The sequence below is a fragment of the Pleurodeles waltl genome, chromosome 3_1 (assembly GCF_031143425.1).
Source record: "Pleurodeles waltl isolate 20211129_DDA chromosome 3_1, aPleWal1.hap1.20221129, whole genome shotgun sequence".
Lineage (NCBI taxonomy): Eukaryota > Metazoa > Chordata > Amphibia > Caudata > Salamandridae > Pleurodeles > Pleurodeles waltl.
In genome coordinates, this window is record NC_090440.1 from 847,967,457 (window position 1) to 847,985,396 (window position 17,940).

The 17,940-nt window shown below is 39.1% G+C and overlaps 1 protein-coding gene across 1 annotated transcript in view; it reads right to left on the bottom strand.

The window, feature by feature from the left end:
- Positions 1 to 17,940, bottom strand: part of CSMD2 (CUB and Sushi multiple domains 2) — a 1,417,205-nt gene that overhangs the window by 39,754 nt on the left and 1,359,511 nt on the right. The window contains exons 62-67 of the mRNA XM_069223779.1: positions 15,099 to 15,172; positions 12,583 to 12,694; positions 10,479 to 10,658; positions 7,051 to 7,116; positions 2,877 to 3,038; positions 2,329 to 2,441 (exon numbers count right to left, since the gene is read on the bottom strand). Of these exons, the coding sequence (XP_069079880.1) occupies positions 2,329 to 2,441; positions 2,877 to 3,038; positions 7,051 to 7,116; positions 10,479 to 10,658; positions 12,583 to 12,694; positions 15,099 to 15,172 (707 nt within the window). The remainder of the gene's footprint in view (positions 1 to 2,328; positions 2,442 to 2,876; positions 3,039 to 7,050; positions 7,117 to 10,478; positions 10,659 to 12,582; positions 12,695 to 15,098; positions 15,173 to 17,940) is intronic.

A 17,940-nucleotide genomic window follows, 5' to 3' on the forward strand; every position in this document is an offset into this window, starting at 1 on the left:
CTTATTTAAAAAGCCTCCTACTCATGACCCCCTCCAATGTGAAGAGAACTCTTTGTGCCTGACTTAAGAAAGTAACTCTTCAGCAGGAGAAACCTGGTCCTTGTGTCAGGGTCGCACTCCATTGCATTTGGCCTGAACTTGTGACTTTCCAACGGTCTAGCATCACCAGATGCCCCAAGTGGTGCTTTGTTAGTGCTATTTTCACTAAAAGCTTTAACAATTGTTATTTCCGGTTCTAGTCATGGATTCTGTTTGTTTTAGTGTCATCTTATTTTTTTAAATGTACCCCATTTTTCTAAATTGGTTTAGGAGTCGCACAATTATTTAAGTAGGCCTCATCTTTTAAAATGGACTCCCAGTTAGGTTTCTTTGGCCACAATCCTTTTGGAGACCTCTCTACACCCTCTACATCCTACTTTCAAGCACTAAAAATAAGAGGGAAACTGGGCCACCTAGATTCATAAAAATGCATCTCTAAAAGAAGCATTTACTTTTACATTTTTGACTGTGTTGTGTGCGAGGAAGGGTCCTGCTAGTGGCCAGCACTAAAGGTAAATGCAGCCTGCCATATGCTATCTTATATTAAACTGCAAGAACCCTTAATGTAACCCAAGGCAGCCATGTAGTCTCTGTTCACATTTCACTTATTTTAGTTTATGTTGCATGGTATGCTCCCCTAGCTTGTAAGAGTATTTCCTTTTCCCTGGTGAGTTTCTGTAGTTATGTTTTTCATGCAACATGGGTCTTACATAGTGGCTACTGTGAATGAGTCTCCTCAAGGTGCCTGGGTGAGTTTAAAGTGTAAATGGGTGCTGAGGATGAGTGAGAGCACTGGACTTGAGACTGAAACTGTATGCCGTTGTCAGTGCCTGTCACTGGGTCAGAAAAGTATCAAAATGACATGCTCATCTATTCCTTGGCTTCTCTGCAAGTAGAGAGGGAGATGGAATTGGTTACATATGGGACAATGGTCCTCTCTTTTCCTGTGTTTTCCCTTCTCATCCCGCACTCAATATCCATCCCATCTCCACTGCCCTCCCCATTAGGGAGATCAGATGGAGCACATGCCAACTGCACGACTGAGAGCTTTGGAGCCAGACTGATGGTCAAATATCGGCCAATCAAAATTACAATTCTCTGCAAAATTATTTGGGTACAGAGCTGTGAAAGTACAGACAGCACCAAAGAAAAAAAATACATGTGTGGAGAGAGGGGATGCCAACAGAGATTGGTGCACAGGACACCACTATCCTAAAGCCAGCCCTGATCCACTTTCACATAAATTAGTCATTACTATCGGCTTGCAAGTGAACACTGCTCTGAAGAGATGCTAATGACTGGAAGAACTTGTAGTCTTCACACCTTTATGAGTTACTCATAAGCACTCTGAGGAACACATACTTCCTTCAATTCGTACCCTGAAATCACCCAGACACCTCCAAGTGACTCGATTCACAAGTGTGCTATTCAAGAGTCATTTGGTACATGAAAAATACTACAAAATGCAAACATTGTTAGTGGATGTAAGAGACATAAACCCTGATCACGGACTGCACTGACGACATAGATTACCTTAACAGTTATTACAGTATTGAGAAAAACAATAGTGTTTTAGAGTGCAAAATTAATGACGTGAACATACTGCCTGGTAAAGACTCAGTTTTTTTTAACAGCTATGGCTCTCCTAAGTGTTTTTCTGTGCCCTCCCCCACCCCCACTCCCTCAGGGTAATTGTGCAGCCTCAAGGGCCTACTACCCTCGTGACTGGCCAACAGCACCCCTGGCCTTCTACTGCACTGGACGTGCTTGCCCTGCTGTGCATCAAGAGAAAGACAAGCAAGCTACTTGTCTTTTTAAATAACAACCTGCTGTTGCTATCAAACTTTCTCCTGGTGTATGGAGCAGCACGAGGGCTCCCACACAACCTCTGGGATCACGGTCAGTAAGACACGTGAGCAACCACACATTTTGCTAGTCCAAACTGTGTTTGCTTTTGGCACTCAACCCGAGCTTGGCACCTAGTGCCGTGACACCGGCTGCACCGCCCTAAAGCCGGCCCTGTAAACAAGTCTTAACCCACATGGGACCCTGTAGGGGTTATACTGGATTGACCTAGCTGCCTCATCATGCTGAGTTGGAAAGTGAGATTGTAAAGTAAGATTACAAATGCATTTGATAATAGTGGACATTTAGCACGAGAAAAGGAGCAGTTACATAGAGGGATAATTTCTGACCAGAAACAAGATCAATACGCTTTCATGCAGTGTAGCTGTCCACACCTGGATAAACATCTCAAAACTTGAAAGTATAATACAGCTGATCTCTTACATGTCCATCAAGTGACCAATCATCTGTCTTGAACTTGTTGATGAACATTTCCACTGGACCTCGGATATGATAGAGTTGAAGGAGCAGGTGAACATCATCTTTCTTGTAAACCCCTGAAAGCCAAAGATATGTTATGTGAGCCCAGTGTTTGATAAGCAAACAAGTATGTTTGTGTCTGTTCATCTATGAACATTGTAGATGGTGCAATGAGGGTGGGTAACAGAGAATGAAAGTAATCATAAACGGAGGGAAGAAACAAATGGACATAAATAAAGATGTGTGCACGCTACTGCACTTTGCCCAACCTCTGAGAGCAATGCTCTGGGCTGTAATCACTGAGCATCTAATGCTCATGCGTAACATAAAACAACAAATGTGTATTCCATCTTTATGTCTATGAAGGAGAAACAGTGTTTAAGTGAAGATTGTGGAAGATAATACTTTTTGAGTTCTAAATATTATTAAAGACATGGCAAAGCTGGTTTTTGTAAGCCCCACTAGGCAGTACTAAAGCCTCCAGTCATCTTGCAGTGCCCTCTTCACTCTACCTGAGAGCTGTAGTTCCACGCCACTGTGGTCAATCATGGTTGCATTGACTTTGCTGGTGGCAGCATCGAAGAAGGTTACAGTTAGCATGGCTGGCTGCTTCCTCTCAAGATACTCATAAGAGCCCTTCCACAAGGAACCCTTAGAAAAGACGTCCACAGGAACTGCAAGTTCAAGAAATGGAAATTTGTTAAGGTACAATAAACAGGAAGGAGTGTCTATGATAGTGTCATTTATACCACCTAAACAGGAAGTAATTGAAAGATAGAAACTGCAAGTGAACAGAATTTATATTTGTGCTCCTTTTTCTACATGAGGTGGAGATGGGAATTCCAGATCTGGAAACCCAGCTCAGGGCGATTTATGACACACTTTGGAATGGCGTGCTCTACGTCAACAGTAATGGCCGCACAAGTCATCACATATAATTTCTCTTCGTTTTTTTGTTGCAAAAATTGACTATCATATAACTGAGATTTAACTAGGCTTCCAGTGCTAATACCAAATGCTGAATGGACAATTGAATATTTACTAGCCAAAATGCATTAACAAATGTTTGATGACTGTTTCCATCCACCTAGCTATTCAACAGGCACTTCACTTGTGCCATTGTCTTCATACCTACCCAGGAGTTACCTCATGTTCTGTGGTGGTGAGTATTAGCATTCAACACTCACAAATACCACAAACATCTCCCCTTAAGCTCACAATGTGGCAAAGTAGTATTTCTTTTTTTATTTAAACAATCCACTTTTTTAATTACAAATTATTAAATTTTCAATTTCATTCATAAAATATTTTATTTCACAATGTGTGACATATCTCAATCATCAACACAATTATCAACACAATCAGGATATTGTACCAGGATCGTGCTTATCAACATTCGTCGTATAAATACACCAGGCAACCGTTGAGGGAAGTGGACATAAACAGGTCCTCATAAATCCAAACTGGGCACCATTGTAACACTACCACAGTATAAAAAGAGCACACTTCACTGAACTGAGAACTGACAAATGAATGCAACTGCACCCAGTCCTAGTGTAAGACTCCAAATCTAGGTGCATCTTACACTGAGAGGAGGGAGGAGGACAACCACAGCACTGTGTCTTCACTGCAGGGTTTTGAAAGGGCAAATTCTGTTGTTCCTGCCAGTACAGCAATAATGTGCAAAGGGGGGACAGGTTGAGATGTACCTCTATGCACACATAAACCCTAGCATCTTCTCAGGGCGAGACTGCGGCAGCGACTGCCTTCTTGAATTGTTAGAAATAAAATAAGGTTCCAAGATCTTATTGGAGTCTTGTGTAGTAGTTCAGCACTAACATTAAACACAGTCATTCACTTAGCACCAAACATCAGCACGCGGTTGTAGGGACTGCTGAGAAAGAGAGCTTAGCATTTCAAACAAGTTCTCCATACTAGCACTTCTACTTTCATGAGGATTGTGTATCTTTGGGAAAAGTTATATGGAGCTCCAAATGCTAATTTAACAATGACAGACAAAAGCTTTGAATACACCCAATATTTCCAGACAAAACAATTAAAATTGCAAGTATGACATGCCTTTCATGCTTGTTGATATGTGGAGACCTGCAAAAAGAATTGAGAGGGAAGAGAACAGAAAATATAAACTATTCCCTGTGAGGTACCCAGCATGGAGAATGGTAATTTTTCATAGAAAGCACAAACCTCTAATGGGGAAAGAAAAATGACTAAAGTAATCTACCCTAAATGAAATAGGAAACAAAATAACTATCAAAGAACAGACTATGATCATTGGAGCAAGAATAAAAATAGTGAGTAAAGAAAATTATTATTAATAAATCAATTCAATATGCATTGCAAATCTGACACGATAACAGAATAACGTTGGTTTAAAATGACTCGCCACTTGTTGAGGTGTAACTTGTGGTTCGGAAAATGGATTGTTTGCCAAGGAGATAAAAAAGATGCTAAAATGTTTATATGTTATGTTTATCAATGTACACGTTGCAACAGAAAGAACAGTCGGCTATGCAGAGCAGTGTGAAAGGTATATATGTAATCAAGGAGACTAATGGGTGATTAGCAAAGAGTGCCCAGCTATGAAAAATATACAAATTGTAAATTGTGAAAAAAGGGACAGTTCACTGTGTGTTGGAGAACTCAGAAACACAGACGTGTGGTGTGAGAATTAAGTGACGAATGCAATATTACAGATAGGGTGCAAAATAAAAGAACTCTGTGAGGGGGACTTAATTCACAATACTGCCTGATCATAAACCCCCTCACAGAGATATTGATTAAGAAGGGCATTCATTCAGTTCCAGAATGGGTCCATATTTGGATACATAAATTACAGGGGCACATTATTGATACTGTATATATACCTTGAGTTCATAATCAAGCTGCTGATCAAGTCTGATTAGTAAAGATAAGCAGATGGCATAATAAATGGGAGAAGTTAGAGCAATGGGAGCATGCAAACATTTAGAAAACTCAGCGTACTTTCCGAAAGGGAGTGGTGTGAAAACATTGAAAAAGATAATGTGTTAAGAGAACTAGGAAGAAAATAAGCAAGGACCATGTTGCACACTTCTGAGTAGTTAATGATGGATTATCTAAACAGCAGGGATTAATTAATTTTTAGAGGAACAAGGTTCCTATCTCCTTTTAGCAAAGGGAAAAAGGGTAATGGAACTAGCTTACAAACACCACATCGATAAAGTCAAGACTAAGGAACCCAACAGAATGACATCTGGTGGCTTGGCTTGATTTAGGTATTGTAAACTTAGTTAGAATTGCTCTGAGTGTTATTTCAGTGACAAGTCTTTCAAGGTAAGAACACTACAAATGATGTGTAGACAGCTGACTAGTAATCCTTTGGACGAGGTTGCTTTTGACACCATAGGCACACTGAGTTGCGAGAGTAGAGAATCATAAATCTTGGTCATGGACAGATCTGACATCACTAAAAAAGGTAATTCTTTAACAAGGTATTTGACAAAGAGCATATTCCCAACTCATTAATAACAGATAAAAGAGTACACCTGATGTCAAAGGAAATTAACTATTTAGAAGAGAGGGGCAGCAAACATTAAAAAAACAAAGTACACCACCACAAGATAAATGAGGTTGTAGAAAGGTTCAAAAGAACAATTAAGAAATGTATATAACTAGCCAGAAGTAAGTAAGGGGAGGAGTTGAGGAATGTATTATGAGAAAGGTTAGTTGCATACAGGGTAGCATCTCATGGCACCACAGACAGGCAGGACTCCTTTTGAGTTGTTCAAAGGGAGGAAACTCTTTATCAGTTTATTTCCTGGCCAGATGAAGAAGGGCATACTTAATATAAATAACTGAGTAGGTTTGGAGGAAAAAGGAGAAGACCTACCAAGAGAAGGAAAATTATATGATAGTATAAAATCATTTTATTCATGAAAGCCAGGGTTTCAGATTTGATTGTGAATAAAGTCCCAGAGGGGAGGAGGAAGTGGGCAAAGTATATTAATCCAATATTAATGAAATTGGAAATGTTATCCAACAATGTTGTCAAAACCCATGATGGTGAAATCTAGAGTGTCTACATATAAAAAGGAAATGCAAGTTCACCTGCAGCATCACTGGATGCATCCGTTGCATTTTTTGTTGCTTAATGGAACATTTTTTATTCTCCCCTGATACAGGGAACGACAGGGTGAAGAAAGAAAATACTCTGACCGGACACCCAATAGTTACACAAGCATGCCAATTCAAATGACTTCATACTACAGTGATGTATTGTTTTGACTAAGTGATTTTTTTCTTGTACATTTTCCAAAATATTCTGTTTGTAGTTTTCCTCTTTGTGTAGGTTGAGTTTTTTCATCTCGCACTGTGAATTATAATTAACTCTGGTAAACAACTATGCACACTCCAAGCTCGGCTATGCAGTCCAAATTTGTGTTTAATTGTAAGGAGGATATATTTGTGTTGTGATTCAAACACTGAATGCCATGACAGTTTTGGAATGTGACGATTGGGGTAGAAGGCCTGGATGATGGAGTTGAATGTTGAACTCCTGGTGTGTGACTGGAATGCTGTGCAGAGTACATCTGTTTAGAAGACATCTTATGCCTTGTAGTATTAACTTGACACAATGCTTATTACTGCCAGCATATGAATAGAGTGAGTAGGTGGGGACTGACTTACCTAACACCTTAGTGATGGGTGGTTCCTTTGCTGTGCTTCCTGGCCTGCCACTAGGCCTCAGATCAGCTGAGAAGAGAGACAACACCAGGTAGTTAGCACCCTGGCACTGATAAGCATGCCACTTTGTTCTACAAATATAGGCTTGACACTGAGCTATTAAAAGAAACATGTAAATAAATTATCTCTGTGTCCTCTGAGAAAAAAATAGAAAATGAAAGGCATGTATTTTGGACTTAGCCCATCCACTCTAACTACAAGACAATGGATCTCCTTTCCCTGAAGTACTCTTACCTTATCATGAAGAGGTGTTACTTGACTCTGATTTGAGATTATCTGGTTCTGCACAGATACTTCACCGCAGTGGTGCTATTTGAAATTATAAAATATGGATTTTTTCTGGTGCATAAAAAATTAAGTGGTAAGTATTGCCACTGTTCTATAAAGATCTCTTGGTTCCTGCCAACCATATAGTGCATTATGTTCATGTTTTTCATGCAAACTCAGCACATAACAAGGGCACAATAAGACAAGTACAAGTGGAGAACATGTGGAGGCATAAACACACTGAGGCACAGGGAGACAGAAATATTACCTAACTCAGACACTCAAACATGAACAGCCCATAATACTGATTGACACAAGATGGGGAGACACAGACACACGGAGACATGGAGCTAATAAATCACAGACATGGGGAGATAAGGAGAAAGGGTTAAACTGATACAATAATAAACAGAACAGACCTTGTAGACAATATTGTGTAGGACTAGGCAATAGAGGGGCATGAGGGTTTGTGCAGAGAAATAGATGTCTGTTGACATATGCCAGGAAAACATAAACACATAGGATAAAAGAAATATTTGGTAAGATACTTGCTTGGGCAAAAAGAACATGGGGCAAGGCAAGTGAGTAGTGACAAAAATGGAAGGACACAGAAAAAGACAACGGAAAGAAGGCACATATAGATATAAACACGAGGACACCATGTACAGTGCTCCACTGCCTTTTGGCTAGATTTGTGCTAAAGAAATACTATATACATATATGCATGCAGACACTGTTACAGGGACAGGATACTATGGACAATTTGAGTCACACTCACTGGGTAAGTGACGCCCAGGCAGAGGGACAAGATGATTCAGGTACAGATACAAAGACAGTGACACTTGGACAGGGTGACAAGAACAAAGACTTTGGCTGAGTGAAACATGGGCATGAACACTAGTCCAGGATATGAAATCTGTATTAGGGAGATGTATTAGGGAGATGGAACTACAACCTATGGGTACAGAAGATGTAAACATGCACAATAGATCCCAGAAAACTGATGCCTAGTGACATACACAGGGACATAGAGGCATGCCTTCTAAGAGAGGGGGAACAGGCATGTAGATACAGAGATGCATGCACACTATGGCAGGGAGACAAATCCAATGAGGCAAAGAGATGGGCAGATTGAAACAGTGAGCCACAAACAGGGGATACTCCAACACCACAAACTTTAATGTTCCGGAAAGCCCTTAAAACAAAGTGGCTAAGGCTGTGCCACCTAACAAAACATAAACCCGTTGTATGTATTTGATCATAAGGGGTGTTCACTACTCCTGATATCATTTCCTCCACGCTGTGACATGGATAGGACACGAATTCAGAAATATAGCACCAGGGATGGGACACAAATTCAGAAATATAGCACCAGAAAGAGAGTATAAAATTTGCATTTAACAGGTTGAATTAGCTTCACAACTAAGAGTCTTTTAAGACAGGTTACTCATAAAAAGAAACCTGGAAAAAAGACAGTGATAGATATAATGGTAAATACAAAATGAGAAACATAATTTAAAAAAAGCATTGGCAAAGCCATTAGGTCCGAGTTTAATGCAATACAGAATGTAAACAAAATCATGCAGAGACGACGGTTCAGTGAGGTAGCACAATAATGCCAGGCATACAGGCTTGGCCAATGCTTGGAAGCTGTAAAGATGTTGGTAGTGTGGTAATTATGATGGCATCAGTACTGGTGGTACTTGTATGGGTGGTGTGGTATTTTTTGTGGTGTTATTGCTGATGGAGTACTTGGAAGTGGTGGTGGTTGATAATTGTGAAAGTAGTTGTGATGGCAGCATTAGTAGCACTAGGGATGATGGTATTGGTTGTGGGGAAGCTGGTGGTACTAGTGGTTATGACTGTGCCATTTGTGGTACGGTTGATGGTACTGATGGTGGTGATATCGTTGCCCTTGGTGGTTGTGCTGTAGTGGTGCTATTGGTAACATATTCATATTGGTAATGTTGATGGTGTTATCTGTGGTGTCTGTATTAGTCACATTGGTTTTGGTGATATTGGCTCTGGTGTAGGTGGTTTTGGGGGTGTAGATGGTATTGGTACTGGTGAAGGTAGTTTAGGGGTGTTGGTGATAGTGGTACCGATGGTGGTGTTAGTGATCTAATACTGGTGTGGTTTGGCTTTGGTGTTGACAGTGGTATTGATGGTGGTGGTGGTGGTATTGGTGTTATTGTTGGTAGTACTGAAGGTAATACTTTTGGTGGTTTTATTGGTAGTGGCGACTTTGGTATTGTGTAGGTGGCTTTGATAGCTTTGGCACTGTTAGTGTGGTATTGGTGCTGGTGGTATTGATGGGGTGTTTTATTGGTAGTGGTGCGGTATTGGTGGTGATATCTTGGTACTGGTGATATAGGTGGTTGTAGTATTGGTGGTGGTGGGCTTAGTGGTGTCACTGAAGGTCGTGGACTGGTGGTGGCATTGTTACTGTTGTGGTGGGTTTGGCATGATGATGGTAATGACTGTCGTAATGGTGATACTAAAGTGTCAATGTGGTCACGCCATTGGTGGATGCACTTATTATGGTGTAGTATTGATGGTGATATGGAATTAGTGTCATTGGTGTTAATGGTGATGCTTTATTGGTGACTGGTAACGATATTGATGGAGTTCGTTCATGTGTACATCTTGCTAATTGCTTTTTCGTTTAGCACATTGGAGTGGTCTGCCAAGAAAGTGGCCACCTGACGTGATAAACAAAAACAAAGCATTTAGGAAGCCATTTTTACATCAAGATTGCACTCGAGTCATGACACATGCCCACTTAAACTAAAAAAGATTGCTTTGTTTAGACGATGCATTTTATACAGTGGCAGAAAGAACTGAATGTGACAAAAGTGTGACGATTTCAATGTAAAATAGTTCTTTATGTATTGCAAAGCATGTGATTAAACGTGTTGAAACTCAATGTATGAAAGGCTGTTCCAAATACGCTAGTAGTTGAGGAAACTTGTCCCAAAGCCCTCTCTACGTATGCTGTAAGCTGAAAGACCGAAAAGCATCCATGTTATGTGAACGACCACTATGAGACCATCAATTGAAAAACACTAGACCTCACCCACACACAGTTCATTTCTGACACTTACCAAGACAAATAGGGGGCTTCCCAGTCCAGCTTCCATCTGATCTGCAAGTCCGGTGTTCAGACCCCCCAGTCAGATAGAACCCCAGCTGGCAGGTGTAGATCAAAGTGTATCCAAGGGAAGGCAGGTCCAACGCACCGACGTTAGCATGGGAAGGAGTCTCTGGCTGCCTGCAATGATGAGCTGAAACAAACAGAAAACAGAATACAGGAATAAAACACAGATAAAACACGTGCTGACTAGCCAAAAGAGCATGCCCTGTTGAAAGTTGGTATGATGTGTTTTACTGCTCAAGAGACATTTTCTGTGATTAAAAATGCATGCATTTGGTCACAACTCTATGGTTTATCACCATTTGACCATGAAATAGAACTCTGCCACACATGTAGTCTGTCTCCTTGTTCAACAGTCCCTAAACCATTTGAGCTCATCTCATCTCATATGATAAGGTGCATCTGATATATTTCTCTGTAGAATATAAAGTGTTTTGCTGCCCCACGAGACTAGGAGAGCACATGACAATGATTTCACCTGTGAATGTTGATCAGTTTGACAGACTTTTTAAATTTATGACTTTGGCTAGCTTTTCATCTCTGAAAATCTCTGTGATGAAAACACTTTTTTGAGGAGGAATTTTATAGCAAAATGTATTTCCAATATTTGTCTCCATTTACAAGATGGTACATCCCCTTTAGTGATCTACAACAGTGGTTCCCAACCTTTTACCTTCTGTGGATCCCCACTTTATCAGTACTGGAACCCGGGGACCCCCCCTGAATCAGTATTGGAATCTGTGGAAACCCCAATGAGTCATTACTGAAAGCTGGGGACCTCACCTGTTAATATTATTACATTTTCTAAGCAGCCGCAGACCCGCTGAGGAGGCTTTGCGGACTCCCAGGGGTCCCCGGACCACAGGTTGGGAACCACTGATCTACAGGGTGATGGTTACATTGCTTGTGAACAACAAGCTGGTACTGGCTAATTTTGTTAATTTCAGAGCTGTACATTCAACCCATGCAAATGACATTACCTTGCTCCTTGCTTTGAAAAAACTATTGGCAAATGTGACCTCTCTTGTGAACTACAGGCCGAATCGCTTTTGAAAGCTTTAAACTGATGTTAACATTCTCCAGATCACAAGCAGATGCTCATCATCTGATGAGCATTAGCACATTAAGGTGGTATTGCTTGTGAGTAAAAGTACGCTATTTAAGGCATTGCTAAATGGTAGGTTGCAGTTTTCATTCTATTTGAAATACAAAATAATGTGCATAATATTGATTAAAATACAACAGGATGTCCATCGCCTATGTAAATGCTAGGCAGGCAGGTTTGCTCCTCTTGTGAATTACAAACTAATCTAGGTTTTTGAGCCTAAAGCTGTTGCTTCTACCCTCCTGAGAAGTAACCACAGATGGCCATGGGTGTAGTAAGCTGTCAATGTCGATTACCTCCTTGTGAAGTGCAAGGCAAGGATCATCATGTTTTATTAACCTAACAGAAATCTTTACACCCCTTGCAAATTATAGCGTTTCACTCTGTAAAGTATTGGTTTGAATCTCTTTTGAATTACAAGCTGTTCCTTATTATCTCTGAAAAATAGTCTGATGTTTGTAGCTGTTGTGAATCACAAACGCATATTAATCGCGTTTGGGAAATTATGAGTTAGTATTTATATCTCTTGTGAATTGCAAACTGATGTTAACAAATTTGTAAAATATAGCACGGTGTTTACCTGGTTAGTGAACCTGTAACTGACATTCATCACTTCTGTAGCCCATTGCTTAAAATATATCTCCTCAGTAAATTTCAAGCTGCAGTTTAATGCTTTTGTAATTTATAACATGATGTTTTCGTACATTATGAGTTAAGGACTGGTGCCTATTCATTTTGTAAAGCAAAGGCTTATATTTAAATTCATCATTAAATGGAAGCTACTCCTCAGCACATGTGTAAACGTTAGGGTGACACCGAAATCCATCGTGAATACCAACCTAATGTACGGGCCATTCGTGGCACATAAGGCTTCCCTGTTATTAATGCGTGTGCACGGAGGAAATAAAAAGAAAACAATCCTGATATCTGGGCATTAAAAGAGACTTACGAACACAGTCGGGCTGCACGCCACTCCATGTCAGGTTGGGTAAGCAGGTCCTTGTAGTCGACCCTTGCAGAAGGTAACCTTTCTGACACCTGAAAAGCACCACACTTCCAATCTAGAGCAAGAAAGGGGGACAATGTTAGTGCAGTAGTGTGGGGAGTCACAGTCTGGCACTGCAGCAGTGAACCGCCTTGTCACCACTGCATAAGCACCTTAGCAACCTCTGTCTGTTCTAGGTGTTTGCTTTCAGCATGACTAAATGTATGGTTCCCGCGATTAAATATGAGGGAAACATTTCTTAGTACAGGGAACCATTCAGTAACTGTGGTCCTACTAAACCTTTTGACGGCTTTCTAGCCCATTATAGCAGCAATGAAGAAGTAACGCACCAAAGGGAAAGTGGGATATATCCAGACAGGCTGATACATTTGTATGTCTGGTAGGGCACTGGAGCACTGACAGCCAGGTGGCAGAGTCACTCAAACATTGTTGCGCATTTGAGCTAAATGAAGAAACTGATGCTGATCACTTGACCTATATGTTGCAGCTGTAATGCCATCCTTCCTAGTACTAGAAGTGTGATGTGAGCAAAGGATTTCGTTATTTTAACAATTTTCTATAGAATGTAGCATACTACCAGGGAATTTGAGTGATTTAAAGGGTCAAATACATTTCAGATTTACAATAAAAGACATAAAGGTGGGTGTACATCAGCAGCGAAGTATAAGCAGATGCATAAACGTTAGTGCGGTGGATAAGGAGGAGTATCATCTCTTCCTTGTACGACTGAGTTTAACTAAATCTCAGTAGGAAAAGAGTTCCAGATTGTTGTAGCTCTCACAATGAAGGATTGGTAGAGGAGTTTTGAGTCAGTGCTTCAGATTACTTGGTGGGCTCCAGATGATCTGAATTTTTTGCTGTGCCTGTGTGGTGGACTTTGTGTACAGTACAAAGTAACTTGAAGATGCTTCTTGCATTAGTAAGTAGCCACTGTGGTGTGGTAAGTACAGGGTGATGTGGTCATAGCATTTGATTCCTGAGACTAGTAGAGTTGTAGAGTGGATGGTCATTTTCAGTGAGAAAATGTGTGTCTTTGAGATTCCAAACAGCCAGGACATCTCATAGTCAAGTCTGGTGAGAACCAAGGCTTATATAACCAAGTGGAAGTGTGTTTCTGAGTTGAAGAAACGAATGCCTTTCAGACATCTGAGGTGATATTGGGTATTTTTTGCTTTAGTGGAGATTTAGTGGAGATTGCTTTAGAGTTTTTTAACCTGAGTGATGCAGGGAGTTTGCCCAGTCAATAAACAAGGGTTTTCAGGCAAGGATATTCAGTGCATTGAGTCAAGAGCAGACTGGAATGGAATCATGTGGAGGTGAAATCAGGATAAGGATAATTTCCTTTTTTGATGGCTTTCAGCTTGAGATGATGATCCATTATCCTGTACTGCAGATGTTTTAGAATCATGGCATAAGGTGCGACATCTTCCGGAAAGGAGACTTTGAGGTGTACTTGGGTGTATACTTGATAGATGATTTTGGTGAGACTTAATAGGAAGCCAAGAGATTCAATATGGATGTTGAACTAAGGAGGGGAAAGAATGGAGTCCCTGTAAACAGCTCGTGTTATTGTGGAGGGATCAGAAATAATGCTGTTTAATTGTTTTTTTATCTTGAATTAAGGAAGAGAACCAGCTAAGGATAGTTCCATCTAATCATTTGATTTGAACATCTGTATAGCACACTCTATTATATATTTATCTCTAAAAGTGTGCTTGCAAGCACACACCCTGCAGCATTTTAGTTATTGTTATCCTGTGGTTTCCTTGAATAAACAGACCTTCAAAGTCCATATTCCATAGTTGTGAAATCTATGCTGATCTCCAGTGTTGTGGAAAAAGCATCTGAACCGCACATTTTTACTATTAGCACACTTGCAAAGCCATGTCAGAATATGCCTACTTTTAGGGTTTAATGATTTTTCCTAACTGGGGGGGTCAAAGTGATAAGTGAATATTATATTTTGTTTGGATGTCAAATTCACTTTTTAAAAATGTTATGGATCATACAATACAACACTCAATAAAAATAAAAAATATGATCATCCCCCACCCCATGCCAGTATTCGGCTGTACAGCGTGACCATCTTCCATTAAAATATACGGTGTACAATTTAAGTAATATAAAATAAATTACAGTATACTCATAAAACTCTAAATCTTGTAAACGCCAATGCATCTTAATTGCCATGCTGTTGGCCGTTCCTAATCATCATGATGGTGGTAATTATGCTTCGTGTCTAAAACACCAATAATTTATGTACACCATAAATATTTAATGATAGGAAAGTGACTTTCTCGGCGCCAGAACATTGAGTTTGCTATGCATAAAACAAAAATCAACGGATTTATAATGTATCTCATATAAAATTAGTAGAACTATTTTCAGAGTGCTTTGATTAAAGCCCATGACTTCAGTGAATTATAACGCACAACTGTGCATTCTAATAGTGACAGTACCTGATAGCCATGGGAGATATTTTGTGTTCCGAAGAGAGGGACACCGGGATCAGCACAGGTAGTTAGAGCTGGATCTGGACAGTTGTAGAATGAAAATATGAATTAATTAATATTGAAACGTAATATCTATTTTAGTGTTAGATTACAAGTATCTCATACAATCTGTATTTTTCTTTAGGGCACATGAAGTAGTACCTGTTATCAACGTTAACTTGCAATGATAGTAAAGAAAGAAGTATTTTAACAAATTACCTGTTGTAAGCACATAGGAAGCCGTTCTTTGTAAAATTTGAAATGAATGGTTAAAGTAGTAAATGTTAGAGAGGCAATTCACAAGCTGAATTCTGTAATATGCAATGTGTGTACTGCAGTGCTATTCGTGTACTAGAAAATACAGCTCACAAACGTGTGGTCGGAGATCTCCGCCACCTCCTATCTTTTCTGTGCAGAGGTGTCCGCCTCCCATCTTTTCTGTGTAGAGCTGTCCGCTATGTGTGGAGTGCTTTTCACACGTAAGTATACATTTTTTCAATAAATGTGAGAGGGATAGAGGCATGTGGCTGGAAAATGGGGAATTCCTACTACTAAATGGGAGGTGTGTAGGGTAACTTAAAGAGGGGTTTGATAGTGACATGCCAATGCAAAACACACACTCACAAAAGAGTAAGGGAAATGCAATTTACAAAATACACTTCTTGCCTTAATACGGCCCTAAAGTTGTTAAAAAAGGTGTAAGTGTACTCCAGCTTTAGGGTAAATCAAGCCCTACGCACAGTTACCCCAGTTGCAACACATTCCCATAGAAAATAATGGAAGCAGGACACTAAACCAAATATCAATAGGAACCAATATTAAATTAATAAAATTAGTTCAGCATTTAAAATTAAATATATGTTTAGGTCAAAACAAATAATATAATTATGACACTTTTTAAAATAAAAATAACCAATGTAAAAAAATACATTAAACTTTTTTTAAAAATGTAATGTAAATTACCTAAATAGGAAGTTTTTAACCACTTTTCTATATATTAAATAAAAAAATGTTAGCGTGGGTGAGCATCTTTTTTTATTATTGGTTAAAAATGAATATTGATACTGATATGATTACTTAATGTTTACATCACTTTATCATTTAACTTGAGGAGTTAAAGTACTGTCTTTTTTATTTAATCACGTCCAGATTAATAATACATATTTTAAATTAATTTACATTCTTATTATTCATTAAAATAATTTCATTTATTTACTTTTGGAAATGTTTTAATATTATTAATTTCTATATACTTGGCCAAAGGAAGTTCTCCATCTGTTGGTGAAAGTTTCATCACCAATGGCAGACATGTCTGGCGAATATGCAAAACTTTAAATACGGTCACACAGCAAATTGTAGTAACTTTACAAAGGTAATAGAATTGTAGGAGGCTATACACTAATGGTGAACTGAAAATAGAGGAGAGTTATACTTAGGTGCATTAGTTAATATACATACAAGTTAATACACTTATGCATATTTACCTTTCTGACTCAGACCCTATTTGTTCTCGTTTGCACTTCAACTTTGCACGAGAAAATGTAAAATATTACTTGTTAATAGTTCCATTTTGTGTAGGGTAACACTTATGCTTCTCACTAGACCATACACAATAGTACTTGTTGACTCTTAAACAGATCTTAAATGGACATAAAGCAGTACTTGAATAGAAATGAAAGCTCGCAATTCTAATGAAAATAGGTAAAGAAGTAATAGTTAACACTTAAAACTGCTCATGATAAAGTGTAAGTCTTTACTTACTAACACAGAAAACCTCTCAAGAGACTACATATAGCAGTATTTGTTAGTGACAATTTTTTATGTAAGTGTGTCCTCTGTGTTTGTGAAGACAAAAGTCTAATGGTAATGTGTAAATCACTATGTCCTAACACACCATTTCATAATAATGGATGAACAGTACTTATTTACATTCAAAGTTTCACAAGACAATGTATAGCACAATTTGTTAACACAAATCTGCCAAGGGAATGAGCAAAGCAATAATTGGTAAAACTTGAAACTTCTCATAAAAATGTATTTGACAGTTCTTGTTAACGTAATAATTCTCATGAGCATGTGAATAACACCACATCATAAAACCTGAACCTTTTGAAGGAAATGTTAAGGCATATAAGGGGGAAAGGGTGGCTTACTCACTGGTGCCTAATCACTGCAGTACTTACTACCACTTGCAATCACTTACACTGCTAATTACAAAGTTTCAAGCGTACATCATAGCAATTTCTGCTATGAAAAGCAGTACTATCTAGTGCTTGAGGACTTTTACATTTCATGAGAAACCTTAAAGCATTACTTAAATTTCTGAAGTTTATAATAAGGCCCACAAATAACCAAATAAAGGTACAGCCATAAGATGAGGTGACAGTCACCTGCAACTGCCCTGCCTAACAAGTAAATCTAAATAATTCAAGTCCAAAACCATACCAGAAACCAAAGTAATAGCAAACCACTCAAGGCACACATATCCACCACAATGAAGCAGGAGATCCACATTCACAAGTGGTTCCCTCGGTCTCAGTTAACAAACATGGTTTTGAGATAAAAACTTGCCAGAGCAGGCTGGATTCTCATTGTCTTTCAATACTAGCTGTAAATATTTAATCTTAGCTAAGAGTATCTAATTTGCCAAACTATAAAAGAATGAAACAACACCATCAAGTAAAATGATGAAATTCACTTTTACACATATGTCTGAGAACTCATGGAGAGGATTCACCAGCAACCAGTGGAGAAGAATGCGTTTAATACTGGATGAGGACACCACCATTAAAATAAGGAGCTGCTAACA